The sequence below is a fragment of the Colias eurytheme genome, chromosome 17 (genome assembly GCF_061535395.1).
Source record: "Colias eurytheme isolate Ceu_HAF_F1 chromosome 17, ilColEury1 Martin Lab GWU primary, whole genome shotgun sequence".
In the NCBI taxonomy this organism is placed as follows: Eukaryota; Metazoa; Arthropoda; class Insecta; order Lepidoptera; family Pieridae; genus Colias; species Colias eurytheme.
Window position 1 is genome coordinate 6,042,613 of NC_142996.1, and position 26,862 is coordinate 6,069,474.

At 31.5% G+C, this 26,862-nt stretch overlaps 1 protein-coding gene across 1 annotated transcript in view; it reads right to left on the reverse strand.

The window, feature by feature from the left end:
* The window catches only part of RapGAP1 (Rap GTPase activating protein 1), a 277,491-nt gene that overhangs the window by 202,212 nt on the left and 48,417 nt on the right, over positions 1–26,862 (reverse strand). Inside the window, exon 2 of the mRNA XM_090111816.1 lies at positions 14,018–14,146. Within this exon, the coding sequence (XP_089967942.1) occupies positions 14,018–14,088 (71 nt within the window). The 5' untranslated portion in view covers positions 14,089–14,146. The remainder of the gene's footprint in view (positions 1–14,017; positions 14,147–26,862) is intronic.

Here is a 26,862-nt window from a genome sequence, read left to right on the forward strand (position 1 = left end):
GTGCCCAATATCAGTCCAATTTTTGCTTGACTTTTGACTTAGAAAACCATTAAATTTTAATGTAAACTTCTACATACTAACGTAAAATGGGGTACAGTCGTCGACACATGTTTTTGGACAAAAATATTAAACTTTCTAATTGTAGACTTCATGTTATTGGAAATAATTATGGTATTTTCTCACATGTCAAAAACTTTCGATTAAATGCATTATTATATATTTTATAAATAATAATAAATGAATGAAACTTTAAGCGTAAATGAAGTCTATTACTTCAATGCATTGTGTGTTTGTCTGAATAAAAACAGTCATTTGCAGCCAATAAAATTAATATCTTGAAAAATTGTAAAAAGGAAATTATACAGTTTCTTTTTGTATATATGTTGCAGGCAAAACTTATAACCAGTCAAAACTAGTACTGTGACATAGTTATACAAATTTTTAAAACTCTTTCCAATAGTTTCATCAATGAAAGGTTTAGCAATAAAAAACATTTTTAATTACTTACGTTATTTATTACTATTTAAAGGGCCAAAGTAATCAGAATTCTAGTTAACTAGTTCACAGCTTTTGTTAACATTCATAATATAATCAATGTAAATAGAAAAAATTGTAGTTTTAATATTGTATATAATATACATATAAAAAAATGTTTAGCGTCGCGGGCGCCGCGCGTCGTAAGCCCCATACCTATTGACCGTACGTGCATCCATTACTGCCACACTATATTGAACTTTATCACATGAGGAATACAGGTCAATTCCGTAAACGTTGTGGTACCGTCCTTGATCCGGAAAATGATTATTTTGAATAATTTTGTCAGTTGTAATGTAAGCATTAATAACAGCAACTTTATTTTTCATGCATGATTTACTTCATTTGATATCTTAATCCTTCAAGCGCCGTGATCTAGACAAATATATAAAATCATTGTTCCTAGCTACCGGGGTCCCATGCGACGCGCGAAGGCTTAATCATATTATTATAAAGTATTATTAAAATAATGTGTAATTAATAATATTGCGATTCTAAAGTAAATACTCCCTTACATAGACAATATAACAAAACAAATAATTTACACAAGACAAAAATTGTTAGAAAGAAAGTTAATAATATTGTATTCGACTGTACTCAATGTAATGTATGTAGAAGTTTACAATCAAATTTAATGGTTTTCTAGGTCAAATGTCAAGCAAAAATTGGACTGATATTGGGCACTATTTCAAGCACAATTTTTTGAGACGTAAATTGTTCCTATAGCTCGTTCGATATTCGCGCACTGAGGTGAGTATGCTGGGCGTAGAACCTACGCCCAGCATACTCACTGAACGAAGCCTGTAACTCCGAAGTTATTCGAGCACTGTTTTTTCTTTTTGGGCACCGTTTGGCACTATTTGGGAACTATTTTTTGAAGTATGAATTATGTTTGAAGCGTATACAGATTCTCCGGACGGAGGTGAGTATGCTGGGCGAAACCTTCGTCCAGCATACTCATCGAACTATGGCTATAACTTCGCAAGTACAAGAGCACTATTTTTTTCCTTTGGGCACTATTTAGCACTATTTCAGAACAGTTTTTTGACATTCATGAAATATCAGGATTCCATGGTGAGTTGTGGTGAGTATGCTGGACGAAGGGACACAAATTCTACTAAAATATTGTCGTCTGTCATGTCAATTATGTTTAGTTTGTTTGGTCATGCGACTAAAAGAAAAAAAGTAAATTTATTTGTATACCTACTTTATAACTATACGCTACGTTCTTGCCATAACAGAAAAAAAAAACTACACTACGTCAATTATTTGGATTGTTTTGAAGTGAAACTTCATAAGGCGCGTTGACAGTAAAATTTCAATGACGCGTCATGGCAATACCGTCACGTCATGGAGTAAGGTGACGGTTTTGGTATCTTTGAATCTTGCCAAAGAAGTTTCACTTCTGACACGTGTGCTCGACACACACGCTCTTTTTTAGCAATTTAGAAATACATAAATCTATAAATTAATTATGCAACATTGGGAACATGCGTCGAGAAACTAAAGAACATTGGTTTCTTAGAATAATTGAATGTTAACTTAATAACTACGAGGGTTTCAAAGCTCCACCTCTCCCATAGAAGTTGTTATGATTGTGAGAAAAAAATAACCATTAATTAAACACATTGTTAGCGCTTTCTAAATTGCATGCAACGTTAACATGCTGAGATTTGTTGCTTTTGATTCACCGTTCTTATTTGCATTTTCATACGATGTTTGTGTAATATTGCATACAAGTTAGATCATAAATATTATTAAATAGATTGCTACCGTAACTTTTTCATACATAACAAGGAAATTCCTATTTCCTTCGTAGATTTGCTACCTTACTTACTTAAGTACCTATTTTTACCGAAATTTTCTGCTCATAATAAAATTGTAATTTTCTAACGTATTATTATTCGAGTTTAAATTTAGGTTAAAGCAAGGCTTCCTATAAAATTATTATCGATAATTGACGGGTTCATAGTGCTGCCCCAAAAATAACAAGATCAGTATTTGTGCCAGTTTCATAAAAAATAAACTCATATTTCACGTGCCACTTCACAATACCGCCAATTCAATTGGTAACAAAGGCACTCACATTTCTAGGGTGTTGAATTTATTGATGTTAGCAAAAACATTGCAAATATTTTTTTGGCATCGATACGCGACGCCCCTCACTAACGCTCCTGCGTAACTGTTTGTTCAAACAATAAACTTGTTTTTGTGTGTTTGTTATTAGCTGTTATAATTAAACGAGTGTAGAACATGTACATATAAGCAAATATTTGATGTTGGCCACAAAGTTAAAACCGACATCCTAAAAGAGGAACACGCAATTTGCATATACTTTGTGTGCGTGTTAAAAAATTGCAATCTTTTAAACAAATTCGCAATTTGAACAGTGAACAGTGGAGGTAAAATCAGCGTTTAAACCGGGGTTCAAGAACATTTGCCATTTTAAATTTATTTAGTGTATATTCGAAAAACTTGGTTTAATATTTACGAAAAAAAATATATTATATAACAACATAATTAAAGAATAGAAAATAAAGTCAGTTGAACCGTAACTGTAGTTAGTTGAATAATGAAAGTATCAAACTATTTCCTCTATTTAAATGATTTTAAATAATTGGGTCATTGTCAAATTTTGCGCAGGTAAACGTAACTCCAGATTTCAAAAATGTGAAAAAGAAAATATTTTAAAATTGAACTTTTCTTTATGCCTGTGCCTGTTAAAACAACTGAAGTAGGGTTAATTTAAGTTGGCCGCGATGTTTAGCTAATAATTTAAGATTTATTTCAGATTTAGTACGTCAGGGTGGTGAAAAAATACAACTCTGTTATCATTATACTTTGCCTTTTATCATAAAATTAAATAAGCCAGTCGCACATATTTTGGCTTTTATATTAATTACAGTCTTATATCTTATAATCACCATTAGAAGTACAAGCTTTTTTTAAGTTTTACAGTAATTCATTTAAAGTTGTAGTCAACTCTGTTACTTTATGAATAATAACAAACCTTAAATTCTACACAACTCCATGAAATATCTATAAATTAACAGCTAATTACAACATATAACCGCTTCATTAACTGGCAAATTAATCTATTGTAATATAGCAGTATTATATTGAATAGCTTTTCCTAAATTTCGTAAATATGTTCTTTAATCTTCGGGACACGAAAGTAACAGAGTTGTACCACAGTAACTTAGTTGTTCTTTTTGTACTATAAGTGAATAAATTGCATACTCTTGATATGTTTCCACGTTCGAAAAGATTGATTTTGGTTTTTAAAACATTTTTCTTACATGTGGGCTGATTTTTTTCATATGAAACTTTGATCTACAGCAAGACATTCTTTTATAATTTGTATTTCCTGCCTAGAGAATTTAACGGCCTTCTTGTCAAATATTTTATCAATAGCATACTTTTCCTTCCGATTCTTAACTTTTTCATGGCGTTTTTGAATAGCATTTACTGGATTTACTGGATTGCCGTCCGTATTTTTAGACTTTTTTCGTTTTTCTCTGTTGCATTGTTTTAAATACGTCTCGTATCTCTTGTTAACTGTTTGTAATTGTTACTTAAATTTTATACAATCTGTAAATAACTGCGATATGTTTCTCTTAACTTGCTTGCTGCTCAGCTAGCGTGAGAAGCATTTTAAGGGCGTTAATAACGGCAAAATATCCTGTAACAATATTTTCATGGTTACATTTAATTATATATGATTTATTTACATATAACAACTCAAAATTACTTTAGGAAACCGATTGTTAAGAAAAAAAAATATTACAAATATAAAATTTCAAACAAAAGTTAAAGAATACATACTTCCTCAACTCTGTTACCATGAGCTAAGTAACAGAATGATGATAACAGAGTTGTAAATTTTACATTCTAAAAGACATAAATCATAGAATAATGCATTTAGTTATTTTTTTATTTCCAATTGAGCATAATTACCCCTTAAACAACAAATTGAACGTAAAATAATAGAAAAAAACGGTTTTACTTACGTTAATAGGGAGGTAACAATGTTGATGCGGAATAAAAACACGCGGCACGTTCAACGCCATGCGGTCGACTGAAATTCAGTGTACCCCTCCCCCCGACCTAACGAACGACCACAATGGCTGCAGAAACCTTGCTCAAGCTAATAGAAAGTCGAAAACAGCGCCACCTCTATTTTGAGTAATTATTTATTTAGTAACATAGTAGAGCACACGATTCTAAACACTACGTGGGACAAAGTTAAAAAATTTTTTATAAAATAAATTTTAGCACTGATCGGTTTTAAAATCTACTCTTAGAAATATTTACAATATTCTGTTTATAGTAATATTTTAATTGATGTGGGTTGGTATATTGGAAATTGTAGTTATTTTATATTTTCTGTAACGAAGTGCTACTTGGGACAGGTCAAATTTGTATGGAAAACCCTTCTGTTACCAGAAAAAACCACAATGTTACTTTAAAAAATAAAATAAAAAATGAAAAATAGGCCTTTATTTTATTAACATATTATTATTAATGCGATTAAGTTTGTATTTGCTGTAAGTTTTGAGTGACAGTTAACTTTTTAATGGTATAGAAGTAAAAAAGTTTTGAGGGACAAGTTTACCTGCGCAAAATTTGACAATGACCCAATTAAGAACAATACACGAATGCAAAATGTTTTGATTTATTAAATTTAAATTTATTGTCGTCCCGCTAAACCCACGAGTTAAATTAAATGGCCCGTGAAAAATCCCTGTTATCGTAAATAATGTATCAAACAATGTCCACAATGGGACCCATACGACTTATAATTTTAAGGGCAATTGTATAATTTCAAAACTTCAGGCTGAAAAATGCCTACTTGCGATTTGTATTAAATAAAAATGATTTTCTCTAAATTCTAATGACTACCAGTTATTACTATTTATATTATAATTAATTGCTTCATATATAAGACACGTTTGAATAACTTCAATGATTAGAAATTAACAAAACAAATAACTTTTAGTTTCGGGTGCATAAAGCGTAATGTAAGCAGGAAGTGATTATAAAATAAAATAACATAATTCACAGGGCATTTAATTTCCTTCATAGAACAGTCCTGACTCCTGATATTCCTTATTTTTATAGCGTCAAAACTCAGTATTACGTCACACTTCTTGAGCATTGACAATTGGCCGTGTCCGGCACGCGTCTTATTAAATTATAAGGAAACAAACCGGTAACGATTTAAAATATCCTCGCTTTCACCCTAGTTATATTTTTATAAGTTTTTGCAAGGGCCGGAAGGCGGGCGTGTGCCGGTAACCAGGTGTAGCCATTAATATAGAAGATAGGAATGGCGAAACCCTTCAATAAACACCTTTTTAAGTAGGTTATGCAAATATTAACGGTTAGAAAAACTATCATTTAGTAATGGTTTTTTTTTTTGTAAGAATTGTTGATAACTTTAAGGCCCAAAGATTATAGGCACAGCCCGAACATTTGGCAAACCCTATTTAAAAACTTTTCCGTTGGTTAAGTTTACTTATTTGGACAAGAGCGTTAATTAAGCAGTTTGGAATTAGGTACGTATAAATTAAGTCCAGTGAAATCAACCTAGCGAAGAACGTGACCCAATTTTTATCCAGTACAAAATTTTATTTATTGCTATAATTTTTCCTGATATTTTTAATACTTCACTACAAATTAAAAAATGCTTTTAATTTTTTCTGATTTTATTACATTGCAACCGGTTTTCTACATATTGATCACTTTGATAAAAATCTGGTTAAAAAGCTGTCGTTTTTTAACACGCGTCCCTACAATTGACATAATAATTATAGCAACCTAAACTCGTTTACTCTAGATGCGCTATTGAAAGCCCCTGAAAGGATTGCCGGTAAAACTTGCTTTAGCTTTTCTTTCCATTTCATTCCTAACCTCATTGTGCTGATCCACGCCTACGGATGCTCCCCACAGCCAGTCCTGTTTCTTCCGGCAAACGACTTTTTGTACTGAAGCCGTGGCATTTGAAAGCTCTTGAATGGATTTGCGAAATATGATTTCGAAGAAAACATTTCTAATGGGGACCTAGATCGTGTTTATCTTCATAGAACGACGCTTTTTTTTATTCGCATTATTTATTAATTTTCTACTACTTACCTACTACAAGTAAGTCACTGGTGTTTTTGTTGAAAGAATTTGATGCTGCGATCGGAATGGATTAATTAATTTACTAGATCAATGATTAATATCATGTATACTGGATGAATAATTTAATAACTCATTCACTGGTAAGTATTCTAAATGTCTGGTTAGGTAGCTTAGTTTATAATTTTTGGAAGCAGATGTGTCTTGTTAATTTGGAACCCATTCTTCAAATTTAATGACGCGTTTCTTCATAATATTGTTCTTGGAGTAATTTCCTTCCAAATTTCGAAGTGGTCATAAAATATGATGTATTGGTATTTTTCATTGGTAAGTAATTGCGGTATAGTCACGGTTATATAAGTTTAGTGAAAATTACCTATTATAAGTATTCAATACCGTGTATACGCTTATAATCTCTGCCCGACAACTTTTGTTTTATTTTTACACAATGCAATAAAATTTAAAATACGTACAAATTCTTTTATCTCTATTTATTATTTAGAATTTAGTAAAGTAGAAATCATAAAAAATAGAAAATTCAGTTTATTTATATAAGTGCCATCTAGTTTCTGTATAAGAATATTAAACAGTATCGATTGAATTATAGACGAATGCCCGACGTAGACTATGGATTGTTACATCAAGTTCAGTAACTAAACGCTAGATGGCGCAGTTTTAAAAAATCTATTATAATGCAATGCCGTTATTTATTAATTTTAATTTGAACTTTAAAATATACTATAATCTAATCTTAAATGTTGGTCTTCTAAACATAATATTAAATTTTGAGTAAAGTATAATATAATAAAAAATAAAAAAATTAAACGTAAATAGTTTTGAGGGAACTTTTGACGTTCTTTTTTTTTCTGTGGCGGTAAATTTTAAAATGGAATGTTTAAAAATTTTAATGCTCGTTTTTGAAGTTCGTTTTATTACAAAGTGTTGGATCAGTATCAAACGGAACTCGTAAGTACTTACCTATTTAGTATTTATTTTACTATTTTGATAAAAATTAAAAAAAAAAACCGTCGCAGTATGCCCGTATGTTTCACATCAAAAATGTACGAACATTCAAAATAAACTTGACCGTCCCGGTTATCGAAAGACAGATATATTGTACTTATATTGCATCTTATCCTAGAATACCCTTCCCTCATGAATGAAAACTTTAAAATAAGATCAATAGTCAATAGACAATGCTATACCTACAATAAACCAACCATAAACCAACATTCTCAAGTCAGGTGGGGTAAGAGGGTCACTGGGGGAAGAGGGCCTAGAGACCATAACTAGTAAACCGAAGCGTTTATGAATATGTACTTTCCGTCGATAAAAAAGTGAAGGCGAATTAGTTTGAGCGGTTTTGAGTAGATGTCGCTACGTAGCACAGACATCACAAAAAATGTAAACAAATTTGACAGTTGCGAATTCGGCTAACACCAAGTTGGCTCGTTTTTTTGCGAACCCACATTTTAGTGATAAAAGTGTGCTAGAAATATTTTAAATACCCTGATACACGGAGAAAACTGTAAGTATTTCTTTTATTAATCATTTTAGTTAAGAAACAACTAAATATTGTGAGTTTCTTTCGCTTGAAAATCCTAGACTTCAAAAACAATAGCTGGGGTAAGAGGCTCACTATTGACGGTGAAAGAGGAACATATGTTTCTCTTCCCCCGTGTGAGGGGTGACCAACATTTTGATTAATTTATAATTATATGTGGATAAAATGAAAAGAAGTGACTGACTGTTCTGTACCTATTACAATTTTAAATTATAACTAAAAATTTCTCGCTCATGTGTTTTTTTTATATTTTTTTTTATTTAATAGGCGGGCAAACGAGCATACGGATCACCTGATGTTAAGCGATTTCCGCCGCCCATGGACATTCGCAACTCCAGAGGAGTCACAAGTGCGTTGCTGGCCTAAAGGATTATGCCTCCTGTGCCAGTAATTACTTCAGGGCCTCATCTCACCACCAAACCGGAACACAGTGATGCAAGCACCACTATTCGCCAAGTTTCGCTAAGTTCGCCTGTCTCAAAATTCCAGAAATTCCAAAGAATTTCTTTTGGATCATTTATATTTTTAACTGACTTCTTAAAAAGGAGAAGGTTCTTAATAGATGAATTAAAATACTGATTCGCAATATTGATCTCATCACATAGTGCCATTGTTATTTTTAAAGAGTAACTAACTAGGAAAACTAGTTAGGGACAGACTGTTTACCATTACTATGTATGATTAAATAAAAATAGAATTATAACTAGTCGACTTCTTTTTAGTTTGCCACCCCTGATCGAACCTGTATGTCCCTCTTACCCCGAATTGATGTATTCTTGTTTTTTATTCCAAATTATACCTTATTTCATCGACATTAAGATCTAATATTGACCAAAGACATTCTATCTACAAATTAACGAACATTTAGCAACGAATATTTTAATTCAAACTCCAATCTTAGGAAATACAATGACTGACCCTCTTACCCCTTGTAAGGGGGAAGAGGAACGATTACTCAATCTTGACAGTAATGTCAATATCTTCGTAAGAACTGTTATTAGAGTAATGACATTTAGCCTACGGGAAGCTAATACATAAAGGTAAGTTCTGTGTGTTTCAAACATCTTAAAAAGCTATAAATGTTGTTCCTAGCAGTCAAAATATTTTACTGAAAATGAAATATGTTCCTCTTACCCCACCTGACCTTATAGGTATCACATACATAAAAAAATATGATTTATTATTTATTAACGCTAACAAAACCAAACTCGTGTCTAAATGTAATATTACGAGACCTTACCTGAAGAATAGTAGTGAAACTAACATTATAATAATTGCACCAATATAACCTGATCCCCGCGATGCTAACAAGATTCAGTTACCAGTAGCTGTGGCAAACTTATAAAAGTTCTTGTTAAAGTGGTCGATCTAGATTTCTTGTAAGCGATATTTTCTTTAGTCTTCGAAGCGGGATAAAATGATATTGCTACGAGACGTGTCTTTGACACGTTAAACCTTTATCAAAGGTGAGGGAAATGATTTATATTGACAATATTGCTTTAGGTAAATTGATACTACAATAAAGGCCTAACTGAGCGCACATGTCAAAGTTAGTCAAGGAGAAAATGTAAGGCGTCTTTAGAATCTGTATCAGTCACCAGATGTTACAAAAGTACGTACTGAATAGTTTTATAGGGTATTACGGTTAAATCTTGCTATTATTTCTGAAGAATCAGCGTTCTTTTAGTAACATCATTAAACTTCAGTTAGAAAAGTGTAATCTTTTCAACCAAATACACTTTATAAAAGCTTATGTCACTTTTTCTTCTAAGCAGGAATTATATCTAAGGATTATTATAATAATACGAATAATTAATCTTGATAGTTCCATTTGTCGTTTTTAGCAATTTTACAATTTTTGTGCAAATTATACCGATCATCAAAACCGATCAGCTATCAGCAGAAGAAACTATCTCGCGGAAACCAGAATGGGCACAGGCATGGGACATACCCATATAATTATATAGAAGTAGGTAAGGTTGACGATTATGACGTCTACCAACCCGCACTTGGCCAGCGTGGTAGATAAGCTACTTGGTCATTGGAAGCATGTGAGAACATAATAATATCTATTGGCTGGTTATTAATTTTATTTTAACTTTTCTACCGTTATACAAATGCAGCTATGTTGATATTTCAGTTTAAAATAAGCTTTAATCACAAAAATGACATGTTATACATTTGCAACAGTAGTACATATTTGCATGTTGTACTCGCAATCAATGGTAGGAATGTAAAAATATTATTTCGGTAATGCATCAGAAAAAATACGATTTCAAAAACACTGAAATTATCTATTTTGATAGCTATCATAATATTTCTTAACAATCGTAACACACTTAGGTATATACAGTTAATTATCACCTTTAAGACGTAATAAACTTTAAAATTAATTGTTTTTTCACGGTTCGTTGATAATAAACGGAACAGCGATATACTGTTGTTACAGTTTCTAGTTATCCTTACTAGATATTAAATATTATATAAAAACTTGGTATTTATGATTAAATTTTATTATAAAGTCTCCGGTGTCAACGAAACAAATAATAATAATTATTTTTTATCAAAGACCTGCCAGCGACTTAGTTTCAATAACCTATTATTATATACTTTAGTGTGTATTTTGAAATAATTCATAAATATAATCTACTAAATTGTTTTTATCTTGTGATTACATTTTATTTTATTAAATTCCGTAAGATACATTAAATTGTGTATATTAAACGTTCATTAATATGTACATATTATTACTTATTAAAATGTTAATAGATAAAGTGTTCCGTTACAAGAAAGTAATTTAAAATTATATTAAAAACAATAAACCAGTATAACCAGCATTATTCCATTTAAACGTACCGCTGAATCACGCAAGCGAAGTTTTTTCAGATTTCACACTATATAGCTCATTTTAAAAATAATTATTCAGAGTCCGTGTATACAGAGTTAGCCACAGGATATCTGGAAAATTATCCACTTGGCATGTACCTTTTAAGATATTGATCTTAAAGATACATGCTGAGTATATTGCTGTTGCGAATTAGTTGCAATTTTATATGTGTATTTATCGGCAATGTTTTATATCTAGCTGCGATGATATAGCGCGCGCCGCGGCTCACATTGGTCGAAAATGAAAACAGTTGCGACTGGCCTACTCAAGTATACGATTTGACTCTTTTGGTGATTTTCGTATAACGTAGTTTTAAATTATGGTATTTATTTATTATTTTTAGATCGAGGTGCCTACTGAAGGTATTTTTCTTTACAGTGAACAGATCTCAATCCTCCTACCGAATAAAATGAGATTGTTCTATAATTTGTCTTGCAGTAATGCGTGGTTGAGCTTTAAATTCCTCTTCAAATTAGTTCATAATAGGATAATTTTAAAATTCTGTGTCCTTTTGGATTCAGAGAGTACCTAAGAATAATAATAAGAAGAATTGAATTTAAATTGATATGCAATTTCAAAGCTTATGGCTGATGCCTGAAACCTTCTGAAACCGTACGATGCGGCAACAACTTAACTTCATATAATGAAAAGTTTATTTTTCGTTCCCAATGGAATCTTTGTATACTAGATACTAGATAATTGAACATTTGGAATAAAACTTACATAATCTTATAAGGATATGGGATGGCTATCTCAAATATAGGGATCGAATATAAGTGGACCTCTTTAATATGCTCAGAACTGAAACATAAAAATCTTTTTATTTACCCACGCAAAAATGCCGCAACTATGATTATTCCATTCCTATTTTCGTAGTGTAATCCTATTTAGAAGCTCCAGAACAATATTGACGTAACTGTTGTTGTCATAGAACAGGAAACATATAATTACTAATTACATTATTGACATTCAAGTTTAGTTTTTGGTAGTTTGCCAGAAGAACCGTCGTACATTTTTCCTCCCGGCGACGCCGAGGCGGCAGACCCGGCGACTAACTTCTATTCCTCATTTAGTTTTACGATCGCAAACAATTCCATACAATGTCTGTGTTGTATTGAAAAACCTTACTTGTTTTGATCTTTCTAGGCCTTATCCTTTTATATACATCAGGATTAATGGTCCTTAAGGTGCCTTGAATCCCATCGCAAAGTTTATAGATGTGCTTTCGCAATTTTATAGATGACAGTCGATGGCCATTGTAATTTTTTTAGATCGTTAAAAGTTTTTTAGGATGTTTATTCTTACGTTAACATTTTACGCTAAATGTTGGTACAATATTTACATTTAAAAAGATCCAATAGAGTTAAGCTAAGTTATTCAAAAACATGTCAGGCTTTTCCAATAAAATATTCCGTTATAACATCAACACATAGGCATTCATTATGTAAATATTCATAAAATAACTCTTATAAAACTGTCAACAGTTCAAAGCGAGAATTCATATGATGGAAATTGCTTAGTCAAAGTTCGGTATGCAAACGGAATTTGAATGCTTTGACGCAGAAAGTTTTTTAAACTGTTATTTGCCAACAATTCCACAGGCGGTGTTTCGCTTGAAAATCGATAGCACACCTACAAATAGAATTTATGTGAACTAGATCAGGGTTTATATGGGTTATTCTGGAATCCCGAGGCTTAATGTGAAGGCTGGCGGCTCCTTGGGGACGCTTCAATATTCCTAACTCCACTTACAGTTGATACGGTTAATCTAAAAATACCGATAAATAAAATTTGTATACGTACAGAGAAATAATACAATTCAAATTGGTTAGTTGGTTAGGAAATAAGTCTTATAGTAAATTAAAGCTGCTTTTTAACCGACTTCTTTTTTCAACAGTTCTATTTCAGTTCTACTGAAGGAGATACTTCTTACCTCTTCTTCATAATATAATATTATTTTTACCAAGGTGGTTTTCCTTAATTAGTTAAAAATTTATGGAAGTGTATATTATCCGATATCAGAAGCATATTATGTTAATGAATAAGAAGAAATAACTTCCAATCGTTTCTAAATAGATGCAGTTATTAAGATAAATCTAAATAATTTTCTTTAATAGTGCTCGATTCCCGCTCTGGGTTGGCACGGAAGGCTGGTCACCTACTTACAGATAAAGAAAATCGATTGAAACCTTGATTGAAACAGATGCGACATAGGACTTCACATTGTGCCCCGTCACATTGAAACTAATGGCAGATTGTTTACCTTACGTATCCTTTCTATATAATTTCTTTGATGTATATCCGATTTTATATCCGTTTTGACAATCGGTCATTGATAGTGTCTCCTACTATTGTTTTATGATCTTCTTCGATAGCCTTTCTTTTTTATTCTTTACACTAATACTGTTAGCAAACAAGTTTTGTTTTCTTTAAATAAACTCCTCCTCCTTTATTCTTTATTTTGACGCACTTTAAATGATTTAATTAAACTAACACTGGTCAAGGATCGTTGACAATACAATAATTTCATTACTTTATCTTAATGGTGCGTACTTAGGGTTTAGATTACTATCCTTAGTAAGGTTTTTAATAATAAATTGAAAAATTAGTGTATGATTTTTATTTTTCACCAGTACAGTACTTAACGTAATGTAGGTAAGTAAGTGTCCTGTTTATAAACTGTTTCTATATTATTATTGCAGGACGAACAGCTTATCTATGCTAATATGTGATAATATTATAAAGCTAATCTCAGGATCTAGGTCCGATTTTAAAAATTCTTTGGTTCTTAGATAGCCTATTTATCGAGGAAGGCTATATATCATCAAGCTAAGGCCAACAGGAGCGGAGCAATGCGGGTGAAACCGCGGGGAACAGCTAGTATTAGGTATCATAAACATTAAACTCACCCATTTGTTTGCGGCTCCGGATTCTCTTCATCATTACTGACGATTGACTCTAACATCTGTATCTTCAACATTGTGATTGATTACATGACAGTATACGTTTCACTTGCACTAGCACTAATCACTCGGATCCTGGAACAAAGAATAAATACATATTAGATTATTATATTTACGCATTTCCTTGATATTATTTGTACAATTTTTTTATAAGTCTTGGTTGATTTTTTTATAATTTATAATATAGTTATGAGTTTTAAAATAGTGTAACAAAAACAGTTTTCCGATTATTCTAAACAATGACAAAAAACTACATTTTCATTTGAATATAATTATTTGATTATATTTTCAACCTCTCAAAAGCACCGTCTCTCACGTAAACGAGTCAACGCCAATTTTACAACATCTCAATTCACCAAAACATCCAAAAGCAGTCTATTTATTTTCTGCTAACAATCCAGTTTTCGTTGAAACAAGTGTGGATTTCCACTGAATAATTATACAGTTCTACGATATTAAGAGTTTCCAGCATCTTTTGAACTTTACACCCGAGCGCTTTCCACTTCAAGTCTCTTTGATCGTTGTAATTAATTGGAATAGTTACGGCTTTCTGTACTCCTAGTAGTTCAGTTGGTATAACCTTCTGTAATTTAACAATGTAATTATGATAAATGGTGTAAATGTATCCGCTCTGTGAATAGCGCCTTTTTCAGTTTGTCCCTTAGCCATAAACCATAATATATAGCCATAATAATTTATCTCAAAACTATTAATAATAATAGAAAAAGAAATATAATATTAATCGATAATTACGCTCAAATTGAAAAATATGTTTAAAATTAGATGCATAGCATCGTACCATCATCGTAACATCTACCTACAACTGTTGGTTTGTAAGGGTCATTGTTCACTTGCGATTTTAAACGCTTTCCATTTCTTTTACCTGCCACCCGCAATTGTCTGGACCTTTTTTGACGTCACCAAGGATGGTGTGGACAGGGTTTTTTTTTCTATGAATCCTAGAACGCGATGGCATAATTTTTCTGAATGCAACGTATATTAGAAATTTTGGGATATTAGAGTGTAGGAGTCCGTTTCTACGCGGGAAGCGTGACTGGGTATCCGTCCTCGATTTATTGGCTTGTTGTGAAGTACTATGTGGTATGGATCATTGCATCATAGGGCGATTGCTGTTTGATGAGGAAAGAGAGGTGCTGTGCACCCATAACCACTGACGTAGAAGATTTGACTCCTTTTTGATGGAGGGGTAAGAAGCTAATGGAAAAAAATGAAAATATTTGAGGCAGGCAATTAGCGCACTGAACGACAATACTTATATGATGATAAGAATGAGGAATAAACAATGTATTTTTTTATAAAAAAATGTACCCATAATTTTAATAAAATAAAAACGACGAATTAAATTTGTGGCAGGAAAATGCATACATTTTATAGCTAAGTATGTTATATAAAAATTATATATTATGTAGATACAGTGTACACATTAGAACATCATAACCTGTTCGACGATGTTTAGATTAGAATTAAAATGTGTGTTTTCTAAATAATCTTATATATAAAAATGAATCGCAAAATGTGTTGGTAAGCGCATAACTCGAGAACGGCTGACCCGATTTCGATAATTATTTTTTTATTATATTCCTTGAAGTACGAGGATGGTTCTTATGTAGAGAAAACGTAAATATTATGTACCACGGGCGAAGCCGGGGCGGACCGCTAGTAATAGATAATTTTGAAATTGAAAGAGAATCATTTAAATTAAAAATGAAATAAAGTTACGTAAGCCTTCAACTATAGTATGTAAGTATTTACAGGTTTTAGTTCTCAATAATATTATATAGTATGAACATTGATTAAAATAGTATGATTAAAAATAACTTAAACTGCAAAAGTTTTTATCAATACGAAGATAGCATGGGACAAATAATGCATATCACGAAATATAACATTAATCCTCATTTACACCAAAAATATACCCCTTCATCTTTCCTACGAGCAAAAATGGTGTCAAAGCGTCTCCTACAGTGGTGTGAGAACAGTAGACTGAACTCCGACCAAATTGGACATAGGGAGAGATTCCGGCGCTAACCTCTCCCTACGCCCATTAAAACCTGCCTTAGCAGTTCATATCTGACAATTTTGAACTGACCGAATACGGCACAGTGTGGCCTAGAATATAAGTCATAAATTTTTCAAACCTCATGACGTAATGATACGCCTTCCAGAGGAGAACTAGACACCGATAGATTTGTATCTACGTAATTTTTTATGCCAATTTCATGCAAAAATATTTATAGTGCGATTCAGGCTTTGTACTCAACTTAGAATAATAGCTCATACTATAACTAAACATGATGTTTTAATTTCATAAAATGTAAATAATATTGCCAAATAATTAATATTTTATTAGTACTATTATAATACGAAATATGTGAAAAAAATATCAAGAGAAAATGTTATTCTTTGCGGGTAGTTTGTTAATTGTAACGTTGAAACTACCCTCCCAAAATGAATATTATAAATCTGTTACGTAGAAGTTGCTGTCACTACAGTTTAATCTTTTGTTACAGTTTTAAATCGACAAGTTATTAATACTCTCAGTGTATAAAATTTCATTAGGACCTATCGATATCATAAGTAAAATTTAAAAAAAAATGTGTGAAAGGTGAATTCAACGTAGTATTTAGCGTTAATACAGGGAGTATGGATATTGGCACGTAATATTCCATTTCATGTGATGGAATTTTATAAAGGTTTGTTTCGATTTATTTACTTATATCTCAAATATTATTATTTTTTGTATACCAGCACAATATATAATGCTAATTTAATATAATTGCTATTACCTAAATACAAAGTAGCATACCTATGTATGATTGTTGTGTTTTAGCTAGCAAACATTTTAATAATAAGATGTGTAACGTTAAACGATGACATGGGTTTAAAAAGATTAACAAAAACGTTGAAACCACAAGATAAGACTTTAAAAGGATTTGGTGTAATGAATTGATGTAAGTGTTAATTTGAATATAAATAATTTTTTTATTATGTAACAACACACATTTGTATAATATGACAATAATAAAAAAATGTATCTAATCTACTTACTGAGAAACATAATATGACTAATAATATTATCGACAATATACATAGTACTATACCTCCTAGTGATAGTATAGTGAAATATTCCAGGGAATCTCTCTTACAGATTAGGTACAACGTAATTTAAACATAATATTATTATCTCATTGTTACAGAAAAAGATATGGCATAAGGAAAAAATACTTGTATCAAGATTATTGTAAAAGCAGCTGCAAGGAATAAGTTTCATGAATACATCCATTATTGTGACGTCATAAAGGTATTAAATTATCTTATGTACAAAGCTCGACTTTTGATGAATGAAACAGGGTGGTTGTTTGAACAATAGGTACTTACAGTACTAACTTCATCCCGATTAATGGATAAATAAAATATAATTAAAACATGTATTATATTGGCACTTATATATAATAATTTCAATAAGTGTACGAAGTTTGAATTCAATCTCACAAATCGAGCCTTAGGGAGCCGGTTACATACATACAGGTTAAACAGCTATTGAAAGCGTCCTTAAAACTTTTAGAAAATTGCTACATATAGCCACAAAAAGTGGGAACAAATTCTCTACACTGGTGGGGTTTGGTTATCTAGAGTCGAAACTCACAAACCTGTGTACGAGGCTTCATATTGATAATGTCTTCTCACGTTAATTCTCACGATAATTACTTTTGTGTAAAGGTTAACTTTAAACAAATAGTCATCTGAATGGGCGGCCATATTAGACCGGCATGACCGCAAACCGGCTTCCCCTGCAGAGAGCGGTTCCCACTCTGACAATGTTATCAAACGATATATATAGTTAAGGCAACAAAAAATTTCAATTGCGCGATTCAGACTCAAGATATCAGTTTTGGACATAATCTAAAAATTATTAAACAAATATATATTTTGGTTCTATATTTCGTTTTAGATTATATAAACTGTGTTTAAAAGTTTCCGTGGGTTGTATTTGGAAGTCCATTAATGACGCAACAATTATATTTTTTTAGTTACATAATATTATTATTATCATTTTTGACATTTCACCACAGGCTCATAAAATTTTCACTTTAAGAAAAAAAAATTAACAAATAAATATATATGTGCTTGTTATTAAGACGTGCCAAAACAGTTGTAGCCATGAAAAATAAATATTGATAGTGTCAAAAAAGAAACCTATTTTTCCGACTTTAAAAAAACAAGCTTGTTTTATTTTTTAGGAACGGGAGTGGAGCATCCAGGGCCCAGGCATGAATTTTAGCAAATTCCACGCCGAGCGGCCGAGTCCGTCTGTTCTTGAACATATTAGGGTTGTCAGGTGTTTTTTTTCTACTTTTTTGTAAGTAAGTATATTATGAATAATAATTAAGATTTGTAAATAGTTTTGAATACACGTTAGCTTCAAGGATAGTTATACAGCTTATCCATATGATATTACCTAATCTAATAAGATTATTATTCTGATATCCTAAATTATCATCTGCTTGTAAAAAGTGATGTCAAAATATTCTTCGTCATGTGTGTTGAAATTTTCAAACATGCACTCAGTGCCAAATGTCGAAAATCATCTATAAGGTTGAGGTAGTCACTGGGAGGTTGAGGTCACAGGAAAAAGGTCCTTATGACCTTGTAATAGAGATATTTTCAGCTCTCTCTCACTGATTTCATGCGAAGAAACGGACACCCATTTTTCTAATATCTAATATCTATTTGAGTTAAATTTTGAAAAAATTTCGCTAGCGCGTTTTAGAAATTCTACCTGCTTCTATTTGTCTAGTTTTGGGTTGCTACGGGACCCTAACCTTATCAAGTCAACAATGACCATTTTTTGTTACGTTTTGAGTCAACGCTTTCTGCAAGGGTCGAAAAAGCCGTTCAGATCTTAAAAAAAATTATTGCAGCAAATAGATATTAGATAGTATTTAAAATTTATTAATAATACCAACACAAAACATATATACTCTATGCTAACGATATCGGATAGACTGCTTAAAATTTATTATACCGTCACATTCTATTTGTTACTATTTATCTATTCAATATTTACCCCATTTACTTCTTTGCATAACAGACTAATGTGTTCAATAAGATTGTATCATATTTATAATGTAATTTCTTTCATAATAATTTTGCGATTTGTTTTAAATAAATAATAAGAAAGGAGTTGACAACCCTTACTCAAGGGGTTAAGCAGTGGCTCTTAAATTTGTGTTCATGAATTAATTCTTTGAAGTAAAACAACATTACATTTTTCTTATAAGATTTCATATTATCCTTATATACAGATTTACATTTACCTATTTACCTTTATGGTTTCATATTATAGAAATGGCTGGAAAATTGCTAAATTATTCAAAATAACAACAAAATGTGAATAATATGCGATAGTTTCACAAATGTTTTTTAACATGTTTTTTAAAAGGAATTGGTACTAAGATAATCGTGCAATTTAGAAACAGTTTCTTGTATTCATTTTTCTAACATAGGCTGTATGTTAACAAAATATAATATAAATTGACAGATATCTATTATCTACGTCTATTAGCAATTAATAATGTTCTTGATAAACTTTAATGACCAGCAATAAAGATGGAAGATTTTTTATGATTTATCACAAAAGTTTGGGCCAAGCCGGGGCCCGGGACAAGCTATAGCGGTAGCACAGATAATATAAGTAATACCCATGATAATACTATGTTATGCAATAGTTTCATTAAAATCAACTGCTGTCTGTTATCCATTTTGATTAGATTATTATCCGTTTGTCCATGTTTATGGAAATGAATAAAAGTATGAGGAAATTGGAGCAAGAAGTTTTTATCGGTCTTTAACTTTGACATATCATTCATATTGTAGGATTATTCTCGAAGCTCTGCTATTATTTAACTTATATAAAATTAACTTTCACTGAAATAGTGAAATTTCTTATTCTTCGTTGAAGATTGATATGTCAGATTTCCTTTGGGCTTTTATTATTATTTAAATTGAATAATCATGGTTCAGGTTTTATAAAAACTATTAACTACTAATTGTGTCTTTGATCAATATTTTATGTCAGAAGCTAATTGAGTAATGAATACGCAAGACAACGTTATAACTATACGTCTTTAAACAATTAATCATCATTTAAAATTTTAAAGGAAATTAACGCCCTATCCGTTTTTTTTTTTCAGGTTTTCAGCGTTGAATATAATTTCCCGAGCTCGTGAGCAAAAAAATATAATTGCCACTAGTAAATACATTTCCACCAGCAACTTCCGAGTAATGACAGCTCTTTGATTCAACATCGATTAAATAAAGTTAATATACGGTTGACCGATATCGGTGATTAAAATGAAAACGATGTGAGGCCAGATGGAACGGTATATGCAAGGATATATTGATATACCTAATGGTAACTTATATTTTGTATGAAAATGAATTGGTATTATTTATTAAAGGTATTAGGTATTAGGCAGTAAGTCTAGGTGATTAAAGAGATGTAAAGTCTCGAAAAAATGGGATGAATATCTTTTTGTGTGGGTTTTTACTTTTTAGAAGAAGTATGACAATTGACAGTAGATACAGATGTGATGTATTTTAATAAGTTTGGTCAATGTTGTTTCAAGGAATTGTTCAGGAATAGATAAGGGAATAGATTATAATGTTGGTTCGTAAAATACCAAAATAAGGAAATTATAGTTGGGGAATGATAAATTTTATTCCGTAAGAGTGAATATTTTAAGGAAACAATTATTACATTCAAATATAGGGGTAAGGTGCAGCTATTGATATGTGTTTCCGAAACATGAAGCAGATACCTTTTTTTTACAATTTTAATGCTTTTTATAAAGATTACGACACTGAATGGTTAGCGGAATAAACTACATATAACATTTACTAACTTTACGTGAAATTTCCCATCATCATCAGACACTGCCTCCTGTTTACATAGGGACAGACAGGCGTCCCGCGTCTGTCCATATTATGTATGCTTAGATCTTTAAAACTACTCAAAGGATATACGGCTTTTGTTGATACATAGAGTACTTATCGGGGAAGGTTTAATATGTATAATTTGTTAAGTTTTAGATAAAGTGGGTGAAGTCGCCGGCGGAAAGCTACTAGATAAAACGAAGGGCTGACAATGGCGATAATCCTCAGATAATTCTGCTATCAGAACAAAAGGTATAAACACTTTATTTTTTTTTCTTGCCAGTGCATCGTATCTATTTCTATAATTTCCGGAATCTTTTCAGGAATTTACATTTACCTGCTCCTTTGCTTGCTCTGATATAAAAAAAAAATCCGTTGAAGGCAAAACGGTAAGTAAATCATTTTCCAACGTTGATAATATTTACTTCCTCAAACTTTAGAAAACACGGTTTCGCCCGCATCAATTACAAAGTTTGTATTATTTGTTTGTAAAGATGAATAATCAGATCGCTTACAAAAGTTAGTCATTTGTACTTTGTTTTGCCTTTATGTAATTTAGCGCCCATATACCGAGATGTTTTATGACGTCCCTTTTTATCTTGTTAGGAACAAAGGATCTATTGTATTATATATAATAACCTTATCTATTTAACAAATAATCTTACACCGAAATGAAATTAGAGTGGTAGTTAAATTTTACCATGTTGTATTAATGCATTTTTTTCATATTTAATGCATTTTTTAATCATAGTTAACTGTGAAGGAAAACATCGTGAGGAAACGGACATGTCGAAGAATCAAAAGTTTGATGACATACGCCAACCCACACTTGGCCAGCGCAGTGGCCCGTATCCCAGCATTGGGGACGTATATGGGCTGATGATGATGTGCATTTTTTGACGCAGTAGCAAAATTCCTATAATTTTAGACTAATAGAGAAAACATTATGAGCATTTCGATTTGATAATTTTATAACATATCCTATGATAATGTTCTTTAAGTTTCATTCTAAGATCGCCAACGAATGCGACTGATGACTGACTGTGCTGAGTTATATAACTTTAACAAAAACTAAAAAGAAACGAACACTTAGCCTTTGTCCCTTAACTCACGTTGCTTCTAAATAAAAGAAAGAATGTGATTTCCATTCTATCAGGGAGAAAAATATCAGCGAAGATGATAAAAATGTCAATTATTTGATAAGAATTTAATAGACTATGTCCTTTCGACGTCGCTCAATAAATAGTGTTAGCATAATCAGCGACCAAGATTCTATAGCTAGAACTTATGTTCAAACAATAATATTATTATTGCACTTTAAAAATGAATATTAACACTATAAAATATAGGAGTGATATAGCCTGGTTATGTTATACGGTAATTTAAAGTATGAGTTCGTAACTAGTAATGTCCGATGTGTTCTAGAAAACTAGCGAGCGTATTATCTTATTTTAGCTTGAGAACATAATAAATGTTTTCAAATGAAAATTGTTTATTTTATAATTTTTTCTGCAGTTTAATTTTTTTTTCGATCTGGATTTTTAAACGTGCAGTTTGATGAAATTGATTAGAAATATTGCAAAATATTTTGGTAGGATCACTTAGTTGGATAAGGAATTGAAATATGTAATTGAATTTATTGTATAAAAAATACTAATATATTCTAATACCTACTTAGAATATTTATCGGAATAACATTCACGTAGATTTTATATTTTAACCTTCTACCTATGTCGCATATTTTCTGGTCTAATTGCTACGTTAGACGTACGAATAATGAATATAATTAATGATTATTTTATAGTTCTGCACAAACACATTCAATTTCTTTATACCAGTAATTTTTTCATATGTAAATGCAAAGCTAATATAACAACTTTACTAGCTCTATAGAAAGGGGTAAGCTGACATCGTTAACATATAATGACAACAGTGAATTGCACGTTTCTAAAGTTTCAAGTTCCACGTGCTTTGAATTTTTATATTGCAGATTGTATACAGACATCATTACTTTTATATTTTCTATTAGATCTTAAGGAACATGCTCTTTCAAGGTATAATTAGAATATGGTTTTGTGGCTTTCCTTCATGAAACGTTTCAGGCTTATGATTTAGAAGATATTATGCATTTTTCTTATCTGGAGTTAAATTTTAAGAGAAAAGTTAAAAAATAAAAAAAATGCCTTCTAAGGAAGAGCATTCAGGCGAGATGCTACCCTATCACTACATAGTATAAAACAAAGTCGCTTTCTCTGTCCCTATGTCCCTATGTCCCTTTGTACGCTTAAATCTTTAAAACTACGCAACGGATTTTGATGCGGTTTTTTTTAATAGATAGAGCGATTCAAGAGGAAGGTTTATATGTATAATAACATCCATTAAATAGTGGAGAAGTACTGTTATTTTTGAGGTTTCTAATGTGATGTCGTAAAAAATTACATTTTTTCCGCTTAAATTGCAAACGCAGGCTGAACCCTACGAGTTTTATCAAAATAATGTACTAAGTATTATACACATTGAAAAGGTCTACAGAAAAGTCCGCGATGGTATATGTCTATCTCTTATGGATAACCCACAATAACTTTTTTTTGTCATTTACTTTTTACGACAAATAATGGCTAATTTTCGAAGCGATTTTAACCAATACAGCATTAATCCTTAACCAATTAAATACCTTGAATACATTGTTCATTTAATATAGATCTACATGGCCCTTTACACCGTATGATTTAAGTGAATATTTTCGAAGATATTACAGATTTAAAAATTGCGGGACGTAGCGTTTGCGGCGGTACCGGCCGGCCGCCCGGCACCCTTGCGAAGCCGGAGCGGCGTCTTTCCAAACTATACAAGGCCAGTACGCAACGGTGTGAAACTAATCACGTATAGTTTGGAAATAACTTTTTCACAAAGTTCTTCCAATCTATACAACAGCAGTACGCAAGTACTCGCGTATACTTTGTAGTGAAGTAAGTAAGAATAGCGCTCCAAAATATACAGCGCCAGTACGCATGCGGACTAATCGTGTATGTTTCGGAGTAAGCGCGGCGTCTTTCCATTGCTCGCGCTTATATTATTGTATTGCTGTTTTGAAATCTATTATTAAAATGCATGTGTATTGTGTATGTAATGTTGCGTACTGATCGTATTTTTTTTTGTATCGAGGATGCTTGTGTCTTCGTTCCCGACTATACTGCACGACTTACAATTGACAATAGTGCTAAAATGTAAGAATCTAATAAGTCCAGAAGAAGACGGTTGCGAGGCGACGGCAATTTTTGTGTAGTTAAAAAAATACGAACCTAACCTAACCCATAGGTAACCCTTATATACCTATCTGTTATCTATTTATTTTTCTAAGCTCACCTAATAATATTTTATTCCATATTTTACTGAATCAATCAAGAAGAATAAAAGTAGATAGATATAGCTTTACAAGTCTTTGATTGCCTACGACTATTTATTATTTCGCTCAAGCGTAAGTGGTGTAGTAGGTATATTTAGTTATATTTTGCGTACTGATCGTGTATAGTTTGGAACGTAGAAGTATGCATCCGTGTTACAAAGTATACACGATCAGTACGCAAACTTCGTGTATATTTTGTAATAACAAACTTAAAAACAGCATTACAAAGTATACACGAGCAGTTTCCTATGGTTGCGTTCTGGCTATGTATAGTTTGTAAATACGCGCCGGAGCGGGCCGCTATGTGTTTATATACAACGTTCACAGTTTTTCTGTAGTGTATTTAGTATCAGCATTGCACCCGTGCGAAGCCGGGGCGGGTCGCTAGTAACATAATATAATAAATCTGTCTGTCTGTCCCTTGCTATGTATGCCTAAATCTTGAAAACTACGCAACGCATTTTGAATCATTTTTTTTAATAGATAGCGTCATTCAAGGGAATATATAATTTGTGAAGCTATTTATTTAGAATGCTAGTTGTTAATAAAAAGAATTTAGAGTTAAGGTGTTTGTGCACGTATAGCCAATGGTTTAGAATAGACTTTATTGTTTTGGAAGTTTGGTTTGTGCCTGGCAGCCTGTTTGATCTCTCCAGTCGCATCGAATTTTACGCTCCGGTGGGTTAGGAGAGTAAAGGATAAGAGTATTTTGTGTTGGCGCATATATTTTGATTGTTTTAATAGTTCCCACGTGGGTTCGGACTTAGGTAGATCGTAAATGTATGGAAAAAGCTGATTTTCCGTTGCATGTTTACATTATTTATCATCATCGCGTTCATTCCCCTACAAACATCAAAAACTTTCCGTTTTCAAAGCTTTAAATATATTTATTTTCTGTTTCAGACTGCGGTCAACAACAATTATATTTATGTATCGAAATTATTTACATATATATGTAGAAGGGAAATGTTTTCTAATCTTACGTTTTGTTTTTATAAGCTGTTGTTTCAAAATTAATTCAGTAGAATTAAAAACTATTTTTATGTAAGTCTATAAAATCAATTTAGGCTTTATATTCGACAAATGTATTTATAATAACACATAGTACATACATATTTGAATTCAGGTGAAACTACTGCAATATCATTTTTTTACGACTGCAATAAATTTCGAGGTATTAATTTCCCTACAAAAGTCGGTTTACGATCGTAAAAAAGTTTTGCCTGCAAACAGCGGATTTTATATGAAATTTACTATCAATTGGTATGTGAGGTTGTGCATTTAAAATGATTACACAAAGATTAGACTTTCACAAGATGGCAGATTTTCCGCAAATCAGTAAGCATTAATAATATAATTTATAGCTTTCGCTTTCGCTTTTTATTAGCTTCACCTGTATGTTTGTATGTTTGTTTGTAACCGACTTCTTTGGGCGCGATTTTGACCCACTTTAAACGGCCAGATTTCGTTCAAAATTTGTAGATTTATTGAGCACCGATGACAATACACTAATTTGATAAAATTATTCCATTTTCAATTTGCAAAAAGCGTGTTTTTTAGTTTTTTTAAACTATTAAGTATTATTATTCCTTATAAAAATCACATTTCTTCTTGTCTGAAGGTCAATATTGTTCCTACATGAGTGAACCACATATACACATACACATACACATATACAGCTATATATTTAATAGTTAATACTATTACCTATAACATACTATAGGCAATCACCCCGTCTCAGCCTGTTTTGATTGATATTACTTTATACTACCTGTAGAAAAAAGAACAGATTATCACTAATCACGAATTAAAAAGAAAACTAAATAGTTTGGAGTAAGTATCTAAAGATATCAAATACATATTTCGCAATAAAATGTAGCCTTTGTTCTTTCTGAGGGTCTAAAGATTATCTGTGCCAAATTTCATCAAAATCAGGCCAGTAGTTTATGAGCCTATTCATTAGAATCAAACAAACAAACAAACGTTTTCCTCTTTATAATATTAGTGTAGAAAAGGATAAAAGAATAAACAAATAAAATGAGACACATAAATATATTTTACAAAAATTATATTTCACGTTTCAATAAAACAGCGTGGGAGAACTTTATTCTGAAGCATTGTATTCTTTGTATTAGATAGATATACTATAACATCAGAGAACACTCGAAGATTCTTTCAAAGATATCTCTGTATAATATCCTTTGTATTATATCAACAATCCAATATTGGTTTGTTATATGGAAAGTACATCAAATAATATGCTGATTTTGCATGTCTTGGGTATTATACTGTTATAGATATTATATGTCTGAAAATATATTATTTTCCAGTGTTTGGTTTGATGAGAATATTGTAAATGAAGAAAATAAAGTATTTTAGAAATTAAAGAGTTTAACGGATTTTAAGCGCGATTTATTCATTATATTAT